Source organism: Poecilia mexicana, unplaced genomic scaffold (genome assembly GCF_051168715.1).
Source record: "Poecilia mexicana isolate PSO_F unplaced genomic scaffold, ASM5116871v1 scaffold_13, whole genome shotgun sequence".
Taxonomy (NCBI): Eukaryota; Metazoa; Chordata; class Actinopteri; order Cyprinodontiformes; family Poeciliidae; genus Poecilia; species Poecilia mexicana.
In genome coordinates, this window is record NW_028263382.1 from 10,938,987 (window position 1) to 10,954,017 (window position 15,031).

The 15,031-nt window shown below is 38.8% G+C and overlaps 1 protein-coding gene across 1 annotated transcript in view; it reads right to left on the reverse strand.

Moving 5' to 3' along the window:
• The window catches only part of lhfpl6 (LHFPL tetraspan subfamily member 6), a 63,675-nt gene extending 49,581 nt beyond the window's left edge, over window positions 1-14,094 (reverse strand). The window contains exons 1-2 of the mRNA XM_014981235.2: window positions 13,782-14,094; window positions 11,182-11,682 (exon numbers count right to left, since the gene is read on the reverse strand). Coding sequence (XP_014836721.1) covers window positions 11,182-11,566 — 385 coding nt within the window. The 5' untranslated portion in view covers window positions 11,567-11,682; window positions 13,782-14,094. The remainder of the gene's footprint in view (window positions 1-11,181; window positions 11,683-13,781) is intronic.
• Between the last annotated feature and the right edge of the window lie 937 nt (window positions 14,095-15,031).

Here is a 15,031-nt window from a genome sequence, read left to right on the forward strand (position 1 = left end):
AAAAAAGGCGTTGTATAGGTTTCTTCCTTAGTAGTAAGAACCCTGAATGGTTTCTTACACTTATAGTTAATAACACAATGCTCATCAATCTGTGTTATTATTAACTTCCAACTCCCCTCAACCTGCCAAAAAAGAGCAAAGAAAAAAAAAATCAGTTTCTAACTATCAACAGAGCTTTACCCATTTACTCGACTCAGGTGTTGTGATAAAAGATGCCGCTGGTGCAGAACAAAATAAAGCAAGGGTAGCACGACTTAGCTTATCTTTAATGTGACAACATTCCATTCTAGCATGCTGCCCTAAAAGTGATACCGAAATGTTACGAGGTACAAGCCAAAGCTCTTTCACAGAGACACACAACAGATTATCGCTACATGTTCACAGAAAACCGCCCACGTCCTCCTATCGACAGGCTGACATGCTCAGCTGAAAAGCAGCTCATATCTGAAAAGAACCTTGCAGTCCAGAATCCACCACTGTGCCACTGTCTGTCATATTTGGGGTAGTTGTATTTTATTGAGCATAATGCTGACACAAAAAACAGCTGCAAAACAAAGGTTGATGAGTTTATATCAGAGGCATAAGTCCAGATGGGGAATTCTGGAGGATTTTAAAGAGGCAGACAAAAAAATATGATCTTAATGTAAGGCCTAAGAGGGTCTTAAACATGTTTATTTCTTAAATGTGAACATTTTTCCTTTTTTTTTTTTGTGAGAAAGTCCATTGGCAGAAATAATAGTTTCTGCAAATTGATATTTTAAAAACATGTGTTAAGAAAACTGGCATTGGCAAAAGCTTAAAGAAAAATCAATGATTGGAAACCAAGATAAAGGTTTTAATTGGTAAATCTTTAGATCTGACTCAAAATATAAAAAAGAAAACTCACAGTAGCTACAATACACCACTAGATATTTTGGTTATTGATTTTTTTTAAAGCCGTTTTGTGTGAACAAACCAATCCTTCACTAGATTATTTTTTTATAACCAAATTCCTGTGCTTTCTGAATTCATTCCTCTGCTGTTAAACTCCCACAGCTCTCTGTTTTTACAGCTGCAGCAATGCCAGACATGACTGCAGACACACCAGACACGCTTTCTGGACCAGGTTTGTACCCAGTGACAGAAAAAAAAAGAACAGCTCAATATGCAGCACGCCTGCTGCTGTACCAGCAACAACAATGACTTAACAGAGGGGTTTACTGAAATAACCCTTCTGTCTCTTCTTTGGTTCCACACACTTCCTGTTTGACAAAACTAAATCCCTGCTGATGCCAGCCTTTCCGCCCTTGTCTCTGTTACTGTCTCTCTCGTTATTTTAACATGATATATTTTTGTATCTTGTTGTTTTTGTTCCGTGTTTCTGTCTGAACCCCGGTTCATTCTCTGGGTCACTGGTTGCTGACCTCATCTGCGGGAAGGAGGAGATGAAGGAGCAGAGCAGAGGGACAGATGGGTGGACAGAAAGCAGGAATAGGGGGAAAGGTGAAACCAGAGTTAAAGACCGAAGGAACTGGAAATAGTACAGAAGAAACAAAAACAGATAAAGGACAGAAAGAGGAGAATCTGAAGAGAAAGTGAGGATAGACTGAAGCACTGGGGAGAACAGAGCGCCTCTGGCACACAGGCTACGTTTCACGGCTCTCTGACTCCAAACATCCTCGTAGTCGGTGGGGGTTTGAGAGAACTGTACATCCAGAAAAAAAGGCTCCTGGGCTGAATGAGCATATTACAGTGCAAGAGTGGTCTGTACTTTAGGTGATCAATCAACCCAGAGGAAGATAGATCTACTTTATAACCATTAGAGGCCGGAAACGTACCCAATGAAGAGCGAGAGAGCGTTCTAAACACCATTACACAAAGCTCATGTCCACAGCAAAAAAATAAAAAAATAAAGTTGTGGCTTAAACATATGTGCTACTGCAATCTCATCTGCTTTATGCAATCGCTGCACGACAAACAAGACAACGCAGTTCATCATCATCTTCATCCCACCAAACTGGCAGGCCTGTAAGGAGGAAGGAATACAGCGCATCAGGGAAATGTTTACCCAGCTCTCCGGAAATGTGTTGCGACATGACACCATTAAACAAAGAGTGTCAAGAGACACTGTTCCAGACAGGAAGATGAGCTCTTCATCCTGCAGCCTTCCTCATATGGATGCGATTTCATGTTGTTGTACCTCTTGAAAATGAGAGCCGGCGGTGAGAGGGGAGTGGAAGCGCAACATTCTGGAGCTGGGTGGGATCCAGCTGGCAAGAGCTCCCAAAGCCGGCACAAGGACAAAGCTACTGGCGGCGCTGGTACAGCTCTGACACAGGACGACACGAGACGAAGCCAAACAACCTTTGGCAAAATTATGGTGGCAATAAAGGCCGCCCATCTGTAATTTATAGATGTGTCTTTATACCTATAACTCGTGCTCATGCCCTTGGTGTACCCTCTGAGCCTCAAAGGGAGTGCAGACAGACGTGGAGCAGTTAATTTCATGTGGCCTCGATGGCACATGACCAGACTTCTATATTACATGTTGTGTTTAACAGGTCACCTTTACTGGCAATTTAGATACCTGGTAAGTTCCACATTTAAAGGGATAGTTCAGGTTTTTGAAATTAAGTTTAGTTAAAAGTTTGTAAACAGTAAATATCCAAATTGTTGGACTTGTTTGTCTAATAATATTGGAGTTCAGTCAGCAGAGGGGGTCAAAAACAGACTACACTCATAAAACATCTCTAGTCTCTAAAACGGATATTTAATGAAGCCTTAAATGTCATTATGTTTGCATTGGCCACTTACTTAATACGTAGTTACCCATAACCCAGGAAAATATGAAACAAAGAGACTTTATTAAAAACTGGAGATTTGTCTTCAATTGAAGAAAAGAACATATTTAAGCTAGTTGGGGAGGCTGCCGAAGAAGCTGAAAGCAACACTGAGGGAGCTTCAAAAGTTTACAAGTACAGGTTGTGTTTTACATGTAACGAAAATAATTCATATTCTTCATATGTCTAGATTAAGGAGTATGGTTAAAGTGCTCCATAGAAAACTTTTAGATGAAACAAAAAAAATCTCTCTACACAAAGTGGAAGCATGTGTTTTGGCCGGAAGGATCCAAAGTTGGACCTTTGGACTACGACTCACGCCAAATGATCTACTTGGTAAACAACTAACACTGTATATTACAGCCGGGACATTTTTTCCAGAGGGAAACATGGTGGTGGCAGCATCAGGCTCTGGAGAGATTTCTCTTCAGATGGAAATGAGGTGGATGAAGTTATGAATTGTTCTGAATACCTGTCAGTTTTGGCCTGAAATCTTCACTTAATTGATCTCTGTGGTATCACCTGAAGTGTGGACAGCACATGAAAGCTTTGGAAACCATTTGCAAAGCAGAGCAGGCAAATATTGTCAAGATACCGAGTACTGATAGAATCATTGTAAAGATTGAATGCTGAAACAGGACAAAACGTTATTTCAAAATGTTCTAGTTTAAAGGTGTGCACCGGCAGGCTACTGAGTTATCACACAGTTTTTGTTTTTCATATTTTCCCCAACTAACCGTTTTTGTTTTGAAGATCCACAGATAATACTCTTGTGTCACAACTTAAAAGGGAATGAAGCTTTTCCTGTTAGAGTAACTGTCATGTATAAAAGCATTAAGCTTAGAGCAGCTGAAGTATATGAAGTATAGCTCCGAAATCCTGAGCTACTCTTTTTAAATAGGCATAAAACTCAGGTGAAACACAGTTATATCTGGGAATCCTCCAGGCATATTGTCCCTATCCTGACATTCCACACCAGTGTCTGCAAAAACGTAGCAAACAGAAGCAAACACAGCCATTCAACCAGCAAACCAAATGGAGAAGCTTTCCCAAACAGCACCACAGCCAATCATTTGATATTTCAGATCAAATGCAGCTTCAGTGGAGGCGGGGTGGGAAGTATTCAACCAGAGCTGCCAACAAATCTGTTCAAACTCTGGAGGTAAGAGCCAAAATGCTGCACCGTTCCCCCTCCACAAACACAGCTTTTAGTTAGGGAAAAAAAAAATCTGTGTTTTATCAGCTTTGGCTAAATGGTTTTTTATTTAAACCTATTTGAAAGTTCAGACACTATTTTAGCTCAGAATCTAAAGCTTTGCAAGTGTTCAAAAGATAAATACGTGTCAACTGAAAGACAAGTTTGTCACTTTGCTCCAGAACGCCTCACAGGGAAATGAAGCCGCATGAGAAAACCCATATTTTCTGATCTGAGTTTATCAAAGAGCTGTCAGAACTCTTGACTAATGTATAATTTAATAGACATTAAATGTCTCTAATCAATAATTTAATCTCATCGCACCCTGATGGCATTAAATTTCCCCTTACAAACCAAACAGCTCTTTGTACTTTACCCAACATTGACAGAAATATTCAGATTACGGAATTCCCTTCTGACCACAGCCCTCCCTAATGGTAGCAAAAATGCTGCATGGAGCTATTTCAAACCTGAGCTTCGTCCCTGAGGGACGCGGCACCTCGCAAGTTCACGCAGCAGCAGCCTGTAAGAAAGTCCTCTGCGTCCCCACCGCAAGCTGTCCCAACAGACTCCCGGAAAAGGCCGTCATGCATCGCAGTGTTTGTCTTGTTGTTTTCACCTTCATTTTCTGAAGACTCAGCAGTTTATACACGTCCTCAGTGAAATATGGTTTGCACCCTCCAGCTTCGAGCGGCCATCTCGCCTGACATTTTTATCAGGAGCTAAAATGAGTTTGGTTGCACTGATATTCTCTGCAGGTCAAAACAATATTTTTGAGAGATTCAGCCATGTTCTGAAAAAAAAAATGTTTCAATTTTGATTCTTCTGGACCAGTACTGTTCAAATAATGTTTTATTTTTGTCTTTTTTTTTATTCACTGTCTGAAAAAGAAAAGTAATAATTTTCTCACATGAATTAAACCCATAAGACATCAAATTGTTCTTGTTGTTCCTGAATGGATCCCAATGCATGAAGAAAACAGGGAAGTTCCTGAAGAAGTATGTAATGACAAAAAGGTTAAAAACCTCTTTTTTCCCTAAATAGGTTTATTTAAAAAAGTAATTGCTCCTAAACTTTGGTAGCAAGATATATCATTAAGCATTTGACCTAAATGACAAGTGTTTTCTCTCTATGTGGACAAATTCTGTTTTACTTCTATTTGCAGGATTGTTACAAACTCAGCCACACCGCAGGCTTTTTTTTTACTTAGCATAAATAAACAGTTTAAGGTGACATCACATAACATCAATCAGAATTAACATCACACTTCGAATAGGCCACTCTACATCCTTCATTTTGTTTTCCTGAGCCATTTATGTCTTTGCTGCAAAACACAAGTGACGACCTTTGGACCAAACATTTTCTTTAAGACTTCTTTTAGAGGATATATCATGGTTACTTAAAGGAAGTCAAAGTCTTCAAGGTCCCTAAAACAGCAGAAGCAGCTCCAAACCATCACGCTACAACCTCCATGTTCAACTGTAGGTATAATTTTATTTTTCTGAAAAGCTATCACAAATGCTCACCTTTTGTGTTCCTGTTTAGTCAGCAGTGTCGGTCATTTTTGCCTACCCTCTTGTTTTATTGATGAATCATGAAAACTGTCTTTAACTGCAGCAAGTGAGTGGTTTAGATTTTGTTTTGGGTTCTTTCCTGGATGAATCATCCAGGCTGTTTTGGTACACCGGACACTTCAAGGAAGGTTTGCCACTGTTCCCTGTTTGTGGCTAATGATTCTTATCGTGGTTTCTGGAATCCCAAAGGCTTTCTAACTATTTACAGGTAGGCAGATTTCAACAATACATTACTCATTTGTTCTTGAGTTTCTTTAGATCAGGGTGATGAGTTACTTTTTGACATTATTTGACCTACTTCACATTACCATGTAAGTTTTATTTAAGCAGTGTCCTCATTCTACAGGCATAGCGATAATCAGGGCACTTTGGGATTTTACATTTTTTCAGACTATCTTTGTTATTATTATTATTATTATTATTATTATTATTATTATTATTATTATTATTATTATTATTATTATTATCATTATTATTATGTTGTTGTTGTTGTTGTTATTCTTTACTATGTTTGTTATCTGTGTTTATTAAAATTTGTTGGACAATCTGAAAAATGTAAGAGTGGCAATAAAAGAAAATACTTTTTCGCAACACTGTAGTACAAAGGATAATGTGGATAAGCAGAACCAAAGGAAATACTGAACTCAGACAAAAATAAACTCAAATCCAATCATGAGAAATTTTTTTCTGAAGTTTCAGTTGATTGTTCTTCTCAACAAGATACCCATTAAAATGTGCATTGCTTTATGTACTGAGAACAGATGCTGTTGCCTTTTGTTATTTATCAAACAGGCATGCACTAATTAGCAGACCATTATTTCTGAAAGCAAAGCAACAAGGGCTCATATCAGGTCCAATGGAAAAATGGGTCAGACTTCTGGGCTTCTGGCACACTCCCATCCCTTTCTCTGGCAGTTTGAAATTAATTTTGAGATTTCATTTTTAAGCTATCATTGGCTTTGGCATCTAGCAAATCTACGATATAAATCCCTTAAAGCCAGTCACACAGCGAGAGAATTAGACTGTCTCAGGCAAGGTTTGGAGATCTGAGACAAAAACCCAGATGTCTGAGCCAGTTCGCAGCACATTTTGCTAAAATCGCTCCATTTAATCAGTTCTGAGAGGCAGCCACTGCTAGGAATTTAGCATTTGGAAACATCTGCAGATTTTATACTAATGAAAATATTTAGCATTAAATCTGCAGCACTTTTTGATGGTTAAACAAGACGACAATTTGTCAAGCCTAGCTCAATAGGGAGAAAGGAAATTTTATTAAAAGTTCTGAGAAATTAACCTCCAATAAAATTTAAAAGGTAAAAACATTAAACTGGAATATAAAGAGATCCATTGTTCCCCAGCGTATCTCTCCCCCATCGTAGCACAACTGTGTTTGAATAAAGTTTAGTGACTGTTTTTGAGCCCTAACTCCACCACAGCTATTTCTTTTTGAGAAACATTCCTGCAGAATAAGAAGCAGATCAGATACCAGCTCTCAGAGGTTCTGCCAGTCAGAAATACTTCAAATGAAAACTGATTCTTCTTAATAATATATAGTATTTAAAACGCTCTCCAATGGTTTTTATAAAATCTTTGATGCCTGAAAAAAGTTGCTCACAAAGTTTCACGAGCGTGTTGCGTTCAGGGTGATGAGCGGTGTTAGTTTTTGGCCAGTTTCTGGCAGTTCCTAATTATTAAAATAATAAATGTAAAACTGTCAGTTCTATTTAGGTAAAACCTGCGGAGTCTCACATGTCTTAGATGTTTTTTTTTTCTTGTTCAAGTCATGTGAACATCAAATATTCAGATGAATTATTCATCACAAGGCCTTTGCAAGTCTTCTCGGGCCCATGAGGAGGATTCAACTATTTGGTTCAAGCATGCCACAGCAGGGACAAGTCCTGCAGGACTCCAGCCACTGAGACCTGGAGTTGGACACCCCTAATTTAAACCATTTGATTGTAGCTCCAGCTGTACGTGTGTCACAAGTCAGAAGTCTTTTCTAGCCACAAACAGATTTTCTTCCAGAATTCACTTGGACTAGATATAATGTTTCCCTTCCACTCCACAATTATGTGCTACTTTGTTTTGGCTTATTGCACAAAATCTCAGTAAAGAACACTGAAGTTTGTGGTTGCCACATGTCAAAAAGTCAGAAAAGTTTAAAGGATACAAATAATGTATTGAATCACTCTTGAAATGGACACACACAAGTACTTATTGTGATAGAAGGATACACACGAAGTAGGAAAAATGGGTTTAGAGCTGGCCTAAATCGTGACTGTTAAAAACAAAGCTTAAACAGCTTTTCCTCCTGCTGTGTGCGGTTCTGCATGAGGTGCCCGAATAGACAGGGCAGGCCTCTGCGGGAGGGGGCGAGGGACCAAATCCCCTAACAACCAAATCCGAGTCAAGAATTTTTAAATGTCTGAACCGCTCGCCTGTGCCACATCCGTTCCAGTGCATGCACCGCTGTGGATGACTAAAACAAGAAACTGTGAAGCAAAAGGGGGGAACGCTGTTTAATGTAAATCAGATGAAGCTCTCAGGCCTTTGATTTATGAATCTGATAACATTCCATGCTGTGACTAAAATCCACAACCATTAGCAAGGAACAACCTCTGGAGCAACATTCACTTCCTTGTGCTGGGATGAAGCAATTGGAGAGTTTTCGTATCGGGAGCTGCGGTTAATCAGATAAAAAAACTGATGAAACCTTTTAGGTCTAATCTGTGTCATGGAAGTGAGATATATGGCAAGACGATCTCAGCTTGATATTTTATTTGTGGCAACCTCCACAACGCCCTGCCCTCTCTTAATTAGTGATCCTCAAGAGGCTGAGGGAAAACGCAGAAGGATGTACAGGATCACCATCAAACAGCCAACCGCGAGGCTCACACTTCGCTTTCACTGCTCGTCACATTTACTTCCTCTCCCTTTTCCCGCTAATCACCGATATCTGATCGCACTTCTCGGCCCCCACCCCACCTGCTTCCCTGCGGATCTTTATTTCTCACAGCTAATAAGAAACGAACGCCGAATGTTTCAATCACTCCTTTCCCCTCGGCTTCCCTCGCCCGCCTGAATATCTCGGCACTCTTTTGGAAGTGACAGAAGACAATACATGCAACAGCCCACTGAGCTTCTCAGTTGTGTCACTTCCAATTAGCCCTTCTGAGACATCTCTGCCCTTTGGCTCGCTATAGCATTCAGGATGAAAAGACCTGAGCGGTGTCTCTTGCATTGTATGCCGCCTTTCTTCACTCTCCCACTGTCTAAATTCATGCGTGTCTGGATTTGTGAGTCTGCGAGAGGAAAAAAAAAAAAAAAAAAGACAGACAGGAATTTTTTAATCCTGCAACCAAATATAGCAGCTTGCTTATAGCTGTGGAGCTTAAAAGAAGCTTTCCTTATGTAAAAAGGGCAGACTTCAGAGTAACCCAAGCAGCCTTCACCTTAATCATCCGCCTTATTATACATCATTAATGCTAAAGAAGTTCCCGAGAAGCTAAGCCTTTTAGAATTAGGACATGCTAGTCTTCTGTAGATTCTTTATTTTTCCTTCTGGAAAACCCAGCAGCTCCATCAAATCAGCTCGCAACCTGCTTCTCTGTCCCGTCACGTTTTAAATCCAAGCCGAAGTGACGAGGATTGCAAACAGCAGAGTGGTGAGCCACAGTATGCAAGCAAACGTTTTCTGAGTTAATGAGAGGGACTGGAGCGCCACAGCTTCTTAAACTGGGGCGAGGGGGAAAATTTGCAGCTTCAGTGGAAGCCTTCCCTCAGACCTCCCGTCCCGAGAGAGCACATGTGCAAAAAGCCAAACAGTGCACGCACACAAACAAAAGCTGGTGCCGAGCCAAGCTGGGTCTAACTTACTGCAAACAGACAAACAAAACGTGGCTTCTGCAGTGTCTGTTTCGCTGAGAGCAAAAAAAAAAAAAAAAGTGCGGGAACTTCTTTAAAACTTAAAAAAAATCAAATGAAGAACAGAATTTGAGCTCATTTGATGGCTTTCCATAACTTCACAAGGAAAGATTACCAGACGCAGTCCAAATGTTTCAGTGAACTGCAGCCAAACACTTGCAAACACAGCAAGACTTTTTGTTTCATTAGAAATCCAGTTTGATGTGCAATGTTTAAAACCATTCTAACAACAATCTTGCTTCATTCCAAACATAACTCTGCAGAAAAAGAAATGGAAAAAAAAATATAAAAAGAACTTCAGAAGCACAACTAAAGCTCACAAAGAGACTTCATTTCCTGTTCAGCAGAGAAGCAGGGTTTACTGCTGGAAGTCAGCAGACCTACGATATGTATAAATCTTTTATTTCCTCACTAATGCTTTGTTGAAATCTCAATAAAACTACGTCCATAAGGCTTAAATACAACCTTTAAAACTTGAATAACTTCCTCTTGAACTTTTTCACGTTTTGTCACACTGCAAAAACAAACTTGAATGTACATTATTGGTATTTCATATAATGTAACAACCCAAAATACTGAGCAATTTTAAGGATGAAAGAAAAAGATACATGTTTTTACAGAAAGCAAAACTTTATAAAACCGCCTCGAGCTACAAGTCTTTTACTGTTGTGCACTTCTAGAAGTTAACATTGTGACCAGCAGTTTTCTATCACTTGACTTTCCACAGATTATCAACTGCACCTAGGTCTGGACTTTGACTGGACCATTCTAACACATACATATGGTATATTCCGTTGTAGCTTAGGCTGTATATTTAGGGTCATTGTCCTGCTGGAGCATGAACCCCAACTCAGGTCTCAAATCCCTTCCAGCTTCCAACAGATTTTCATTCTCCCATCTTTCCATTAAAGGTCACCAACTTCCATATCCGTGCTGAAGCAAAGCATTCCCACAGCATGATCCTACCACCACTAAGTTTCAGAGTGTGAAATATTTGCTCAATCTAATCTCATCACCTTGTTCTACATGTTTGCTGTGTTCCTTACACATGTTATGGCAATCCTTGGACTAGATGTCTTACATATTCTTTTTTTCTACAATTAATTTTTCTGCCCACTGTTCCATAAAGGCCAAATTGTGGAGTGCTTTGTCCACAGATTTTTCTGCCTGCGCTACAGATTTGAACTCTTGTCCATTTTCAGTTGCTCTCCTCAGATGTCCAAAGTTTAGGATATTGTTATATATTTGTTGTTTTTTTTTTGTTTGTTTCTTTTTTTTTTTGCTAATATTACAGTACACACTAATGGAGTTTATCTTCTAATTAGGCAACTTCTGACGGTTGCACTGTATTATGTTAAGTAGTACTAGAGTTGGGAGACTGAATACAATTTAAAAATAAAATGAAAACCCTTCTTAATTATTCTTCTTTGTGTTGGTCTTTCACATAAAATCTTCATATGTCAAAGTCTTTCACATAAAATCTTTAATTGCAACTTCAATGTACTTGAAGTTGCAATTCTATGTTTATAAAAGTTTGTGGAGAATTTCCAGAAGTTTTAAAACACAGTGAAGTTTTTTTATATATATATTAACTGAATAAGCTTTTCCTAAATATCAGCCCAAATCAAAACAGTGAAAGCAGAGTTCAGCTTCACACCACTTTGCTCACCTCCAACAAATTGGATTCCACCGGCCACACGGCCGATCGTACGGGAGATGAGGTCAGAGATGCAGCAGCCCATCAGACCTGTGAGGGCCACCAGCAGGAGGAGGCCGCAGCCCACGCCTGTCACCACCGTGCAGATCCTCCAGTGCAGGCTCGGGATGCCGTGGAAGGACGCGTAGCGGCCGCACTGCTCCAGCATCACTGTGATCTGCTTCTCCTCATCTCTCACCGGGTAGGAGCAACGGCGGAAGGTGCCAAAAGATACAGGCTTGTCCATCTGCGTTCCCAGCAGCCAGTAGGGCATGAAGAAGCCAACGCAGGAAGCAGCGGCACATAGCAGGGACAGCAGGGCCCAGATTACGCCTGTGCACGTCAGACTGGACGCCATCGTAAATATGGTCACTGAGCAGGACAGCAGTTAAACGAGCAGTTGCTGTGTCGCTGGAAGGCTTGAAGCGAGCATTTAACACGTGCAGTCTTCACCTACTCAGTGACTCTGGATCCCTGTCAGGAGGAGGAGAAACAGCCAGATTGAGTGCTGACGCACAGACTCGCCATGTAAACAAGTTGTCGGGTTGTAAAACGGCGGAAAAAAATAAAGGAATTAGCTAGATAAGGGAAAAATAGAATTGCGTTATCCGGTCATTATAAAAAGCAGAAAGTGTCAAAGAGGTTAGTATTTCTAATTAACAGACCTCCTCTAATGGCTAACTTTGTGATTAATTGTTGTTTTTTTGCTATAAAAAGTAATTAAATATAGACAGAGATATAACAGAAATTGGTTTGCTGTTCATGTTAAGATCCAACGCCTTATGCAGTATAGATTAGACATAATTGTGATTTGATTAATAGTAAACAAAACGGCGTCATGATCAAACTCAAACAGCGGCAAATGGTTTAATCAATTGAACTTAGATGAGCAAATTGAAACTATTATTTTTGGATTTCATTTATTTATATTTTTTATCTGCCACCAAGTAGAAATGCACCAATCAGGCTTTTTTCCCAAAGGATAGATTTTTTTTTTTGTGACTCTGATTTTGACCATTTCAGATTTTTCCACATATAAAGAGGGGGAAAAAAGTACTGCAAGTTCTTTTATGTAAGTAATACTTTTTTAGCAAATGAAGATATTACAAGATTGTCCTTATTAATGCATCAAACATCTCAAGTTTACTGATGAAGATTAAACTAAAAAAAAAAAAAAAAAAAAAAAACCCACTAAATTCCTGCTGTTGGTTGGTGCATTCATACACTGAAAACTATGGGGATTTCTTTCTTTGATTTGTGTAGTAAATGCCAACAAAATGTTGATTTTTCAGTCTTTTACCTGCCTACAGCTGCCCAGAGTTTATGAAGACAAAATTTGCTGTTTCTGATCACTGCTGCATCTACACATATAATGATTCAAAGATTACTCACATATGTGTGATTTTTGTTCATTACTCAAATGGTTGCAAGGTGAAGATGCACCGGTCATGGGCCAATTTAGATTTCTGATTTTCTTGGAAGTCTGACATACCAATTCTGATTCAACTGTTCTGTTTGTTCTTTAAAGGACAACACATTCAACAGTTGAAATCTGCAGGATTTTTTTTTCTGATAGTAATAGCATTGAATCCAACAGAACAAACATCAAATGCATACCAATTTCCTAACTATGTATCCAGTTTTTCTACAAAACTAGAAAGATTACATACAATCACATGCTACCGATGGGTCTGTTTGTTGACCAAGAATTGTGGGACTTCATAGTTGATGTAGCTAATCAATGGGAAAAATAAATCAGATTTGTCCAACAGATCACTGATCAAAGTCAGTTAAAGGAAAATTGGACACATGTGAGCTCTAATTGATAGATACATCTGTACAACATGAGGATTTAATTATTTTTCAGACTTTTTCTGGCTTATAACAGTTTCCCAACACATAGGAAACAAAATCAGCATGCTTCAAGGTTTTTTGATAGAGGAGATATTTTCCAGCACAAAATTAAATTATTAGACATTTATTACCATTTGCACTTCAAAGCATATTGATCCTCAAACTTAATTCGAGTTTTATCCAACTAGAGAAAGAACTTCAAAACACACGCTCTTCTACTAAATAATGGGGGAAAAAAACAAAAAAAACGACAACAACTATGCTTTTCAGTATTTGAAAAACTCTGATCAGAGATGATTGGCAGATTCCCACCTCTGGCTGATTGATTGGTGCATCGCTACAACAATATCGTGTAAATAATACTTGTCAGAACTTATTCATTTGTTTGATTTGTTGCCTTTTTTATACACACGTGTTATACATGTTGTTTAATACGCAAAGTTACAGATTCGTGATAAACTGTAGCATTTTATAACACGCACGTGCCATAGTAGAACTTTAAACACGGTGCCTTAAGGGTTGTTAATTAACAACTATGCACCACCAACATAATCTGATTCTGAACACATTTAGCTGAGAAATGAGACTTCAGGTCCCTGCAAGAGCTGCCACTTCTTCGCGAACATGCAGGGATCTTAGGGGTGACCTCATGCTACACAGATTTACAGATTTGTTTCAATAATTAAACGGCAAAATGAAAAAAAAAGGTGAAATCTTACATGTTGGAAGAAATCCGATGTAAGGTGCGCTCGATGTTGGAGACGGTGTTTACATCTGCAGAGTCCAGCTGTGTTTGGGTCTTAAAGGAAACTTTTCTCCAGCCGAGTAGGTGAGAAAATTATTCCGATCGAGTAAAGAGTCCAAAATGCGATATATACAAAAAGTATCCGCAGAATCCGCACACAAATCACTTCCTCCTCGTCGATACAAGCGAAGCGTTGAATCAATGATTTACTCCTGCGCTGCGCGGAGACAGACAAGCGGAGCGGCGCTCACTGACCGGACTCCTGATCACACATTCCTGCTTACAGAGAGAGAGAAAAGGAGAGAGAGAGAGAGAGAGAGAGAGAGAGAGAGAGAGACGGGGAGGAGGCTGCTAGGAGGTGACCATCAATCAGACAAATCCCCACCCAGGGGCCAGAATCAGCGCTGCTCCATTTGCATTTACAGATACTTTGAAAAACAAAATTGTCTCATGTATTTAAGTGTTAAGCACGAATGCTAGAGGAACTTTATGTTTAAGAATATTTAAGAAACTTTTAATTATACGGAAGAGCTTTGATTGATAAGAACCTTTGGCCATGCAATTGTTTTAATTTTGTCCACTTTTACAGGTCAGGTCCAATACTTTTTTAAAGAATGAAGTATGATTATTTTTCATTCAAACTGTGTTTTATGTATTTACTTGAAATTATTAAACTTGTCCGTCATATTTTCAAGATTTTCAATTTAGAATTTTAAAATGTACCTAAATATCTTAAAGTGTCTCTTATTATGTCACTCTGTTCTCATCAAGCAGGGCACTGCAAGTTTTATAAAAATCTCCAACATAAAATTATGACAATTATATATCCTACTGCCTATAATAAAGCATATTGTGTTCGATACATCAAGAAACCTATAACAGCGCAAGAAAGTTGTTTGGTATAGACAACTTAGTAGGGCAGAAACCAGAGCTGCCAAATTTTGTTTGTTTGGTCAGTGTTGAATTGATATTTTAAAAATAAGTAAGTAATGAGTAATACACAAGATAATTGTAAATTGCTTCCAATTTGTTTGGAAGCATTCACTTAATCAAATCAGTTTGCCATAATTTCTTCAAAGTATTTTTGTCCAATTTGACAATGTTTCCTCACTATATGACTATTGAATGAAACTGCCATTTTCTTTCAGAGTTGAACCATCTAAAATATATGGATAACACAGAAAAAAGTATTTCTGTAATATTATCTCCTTAATTTAAATATTT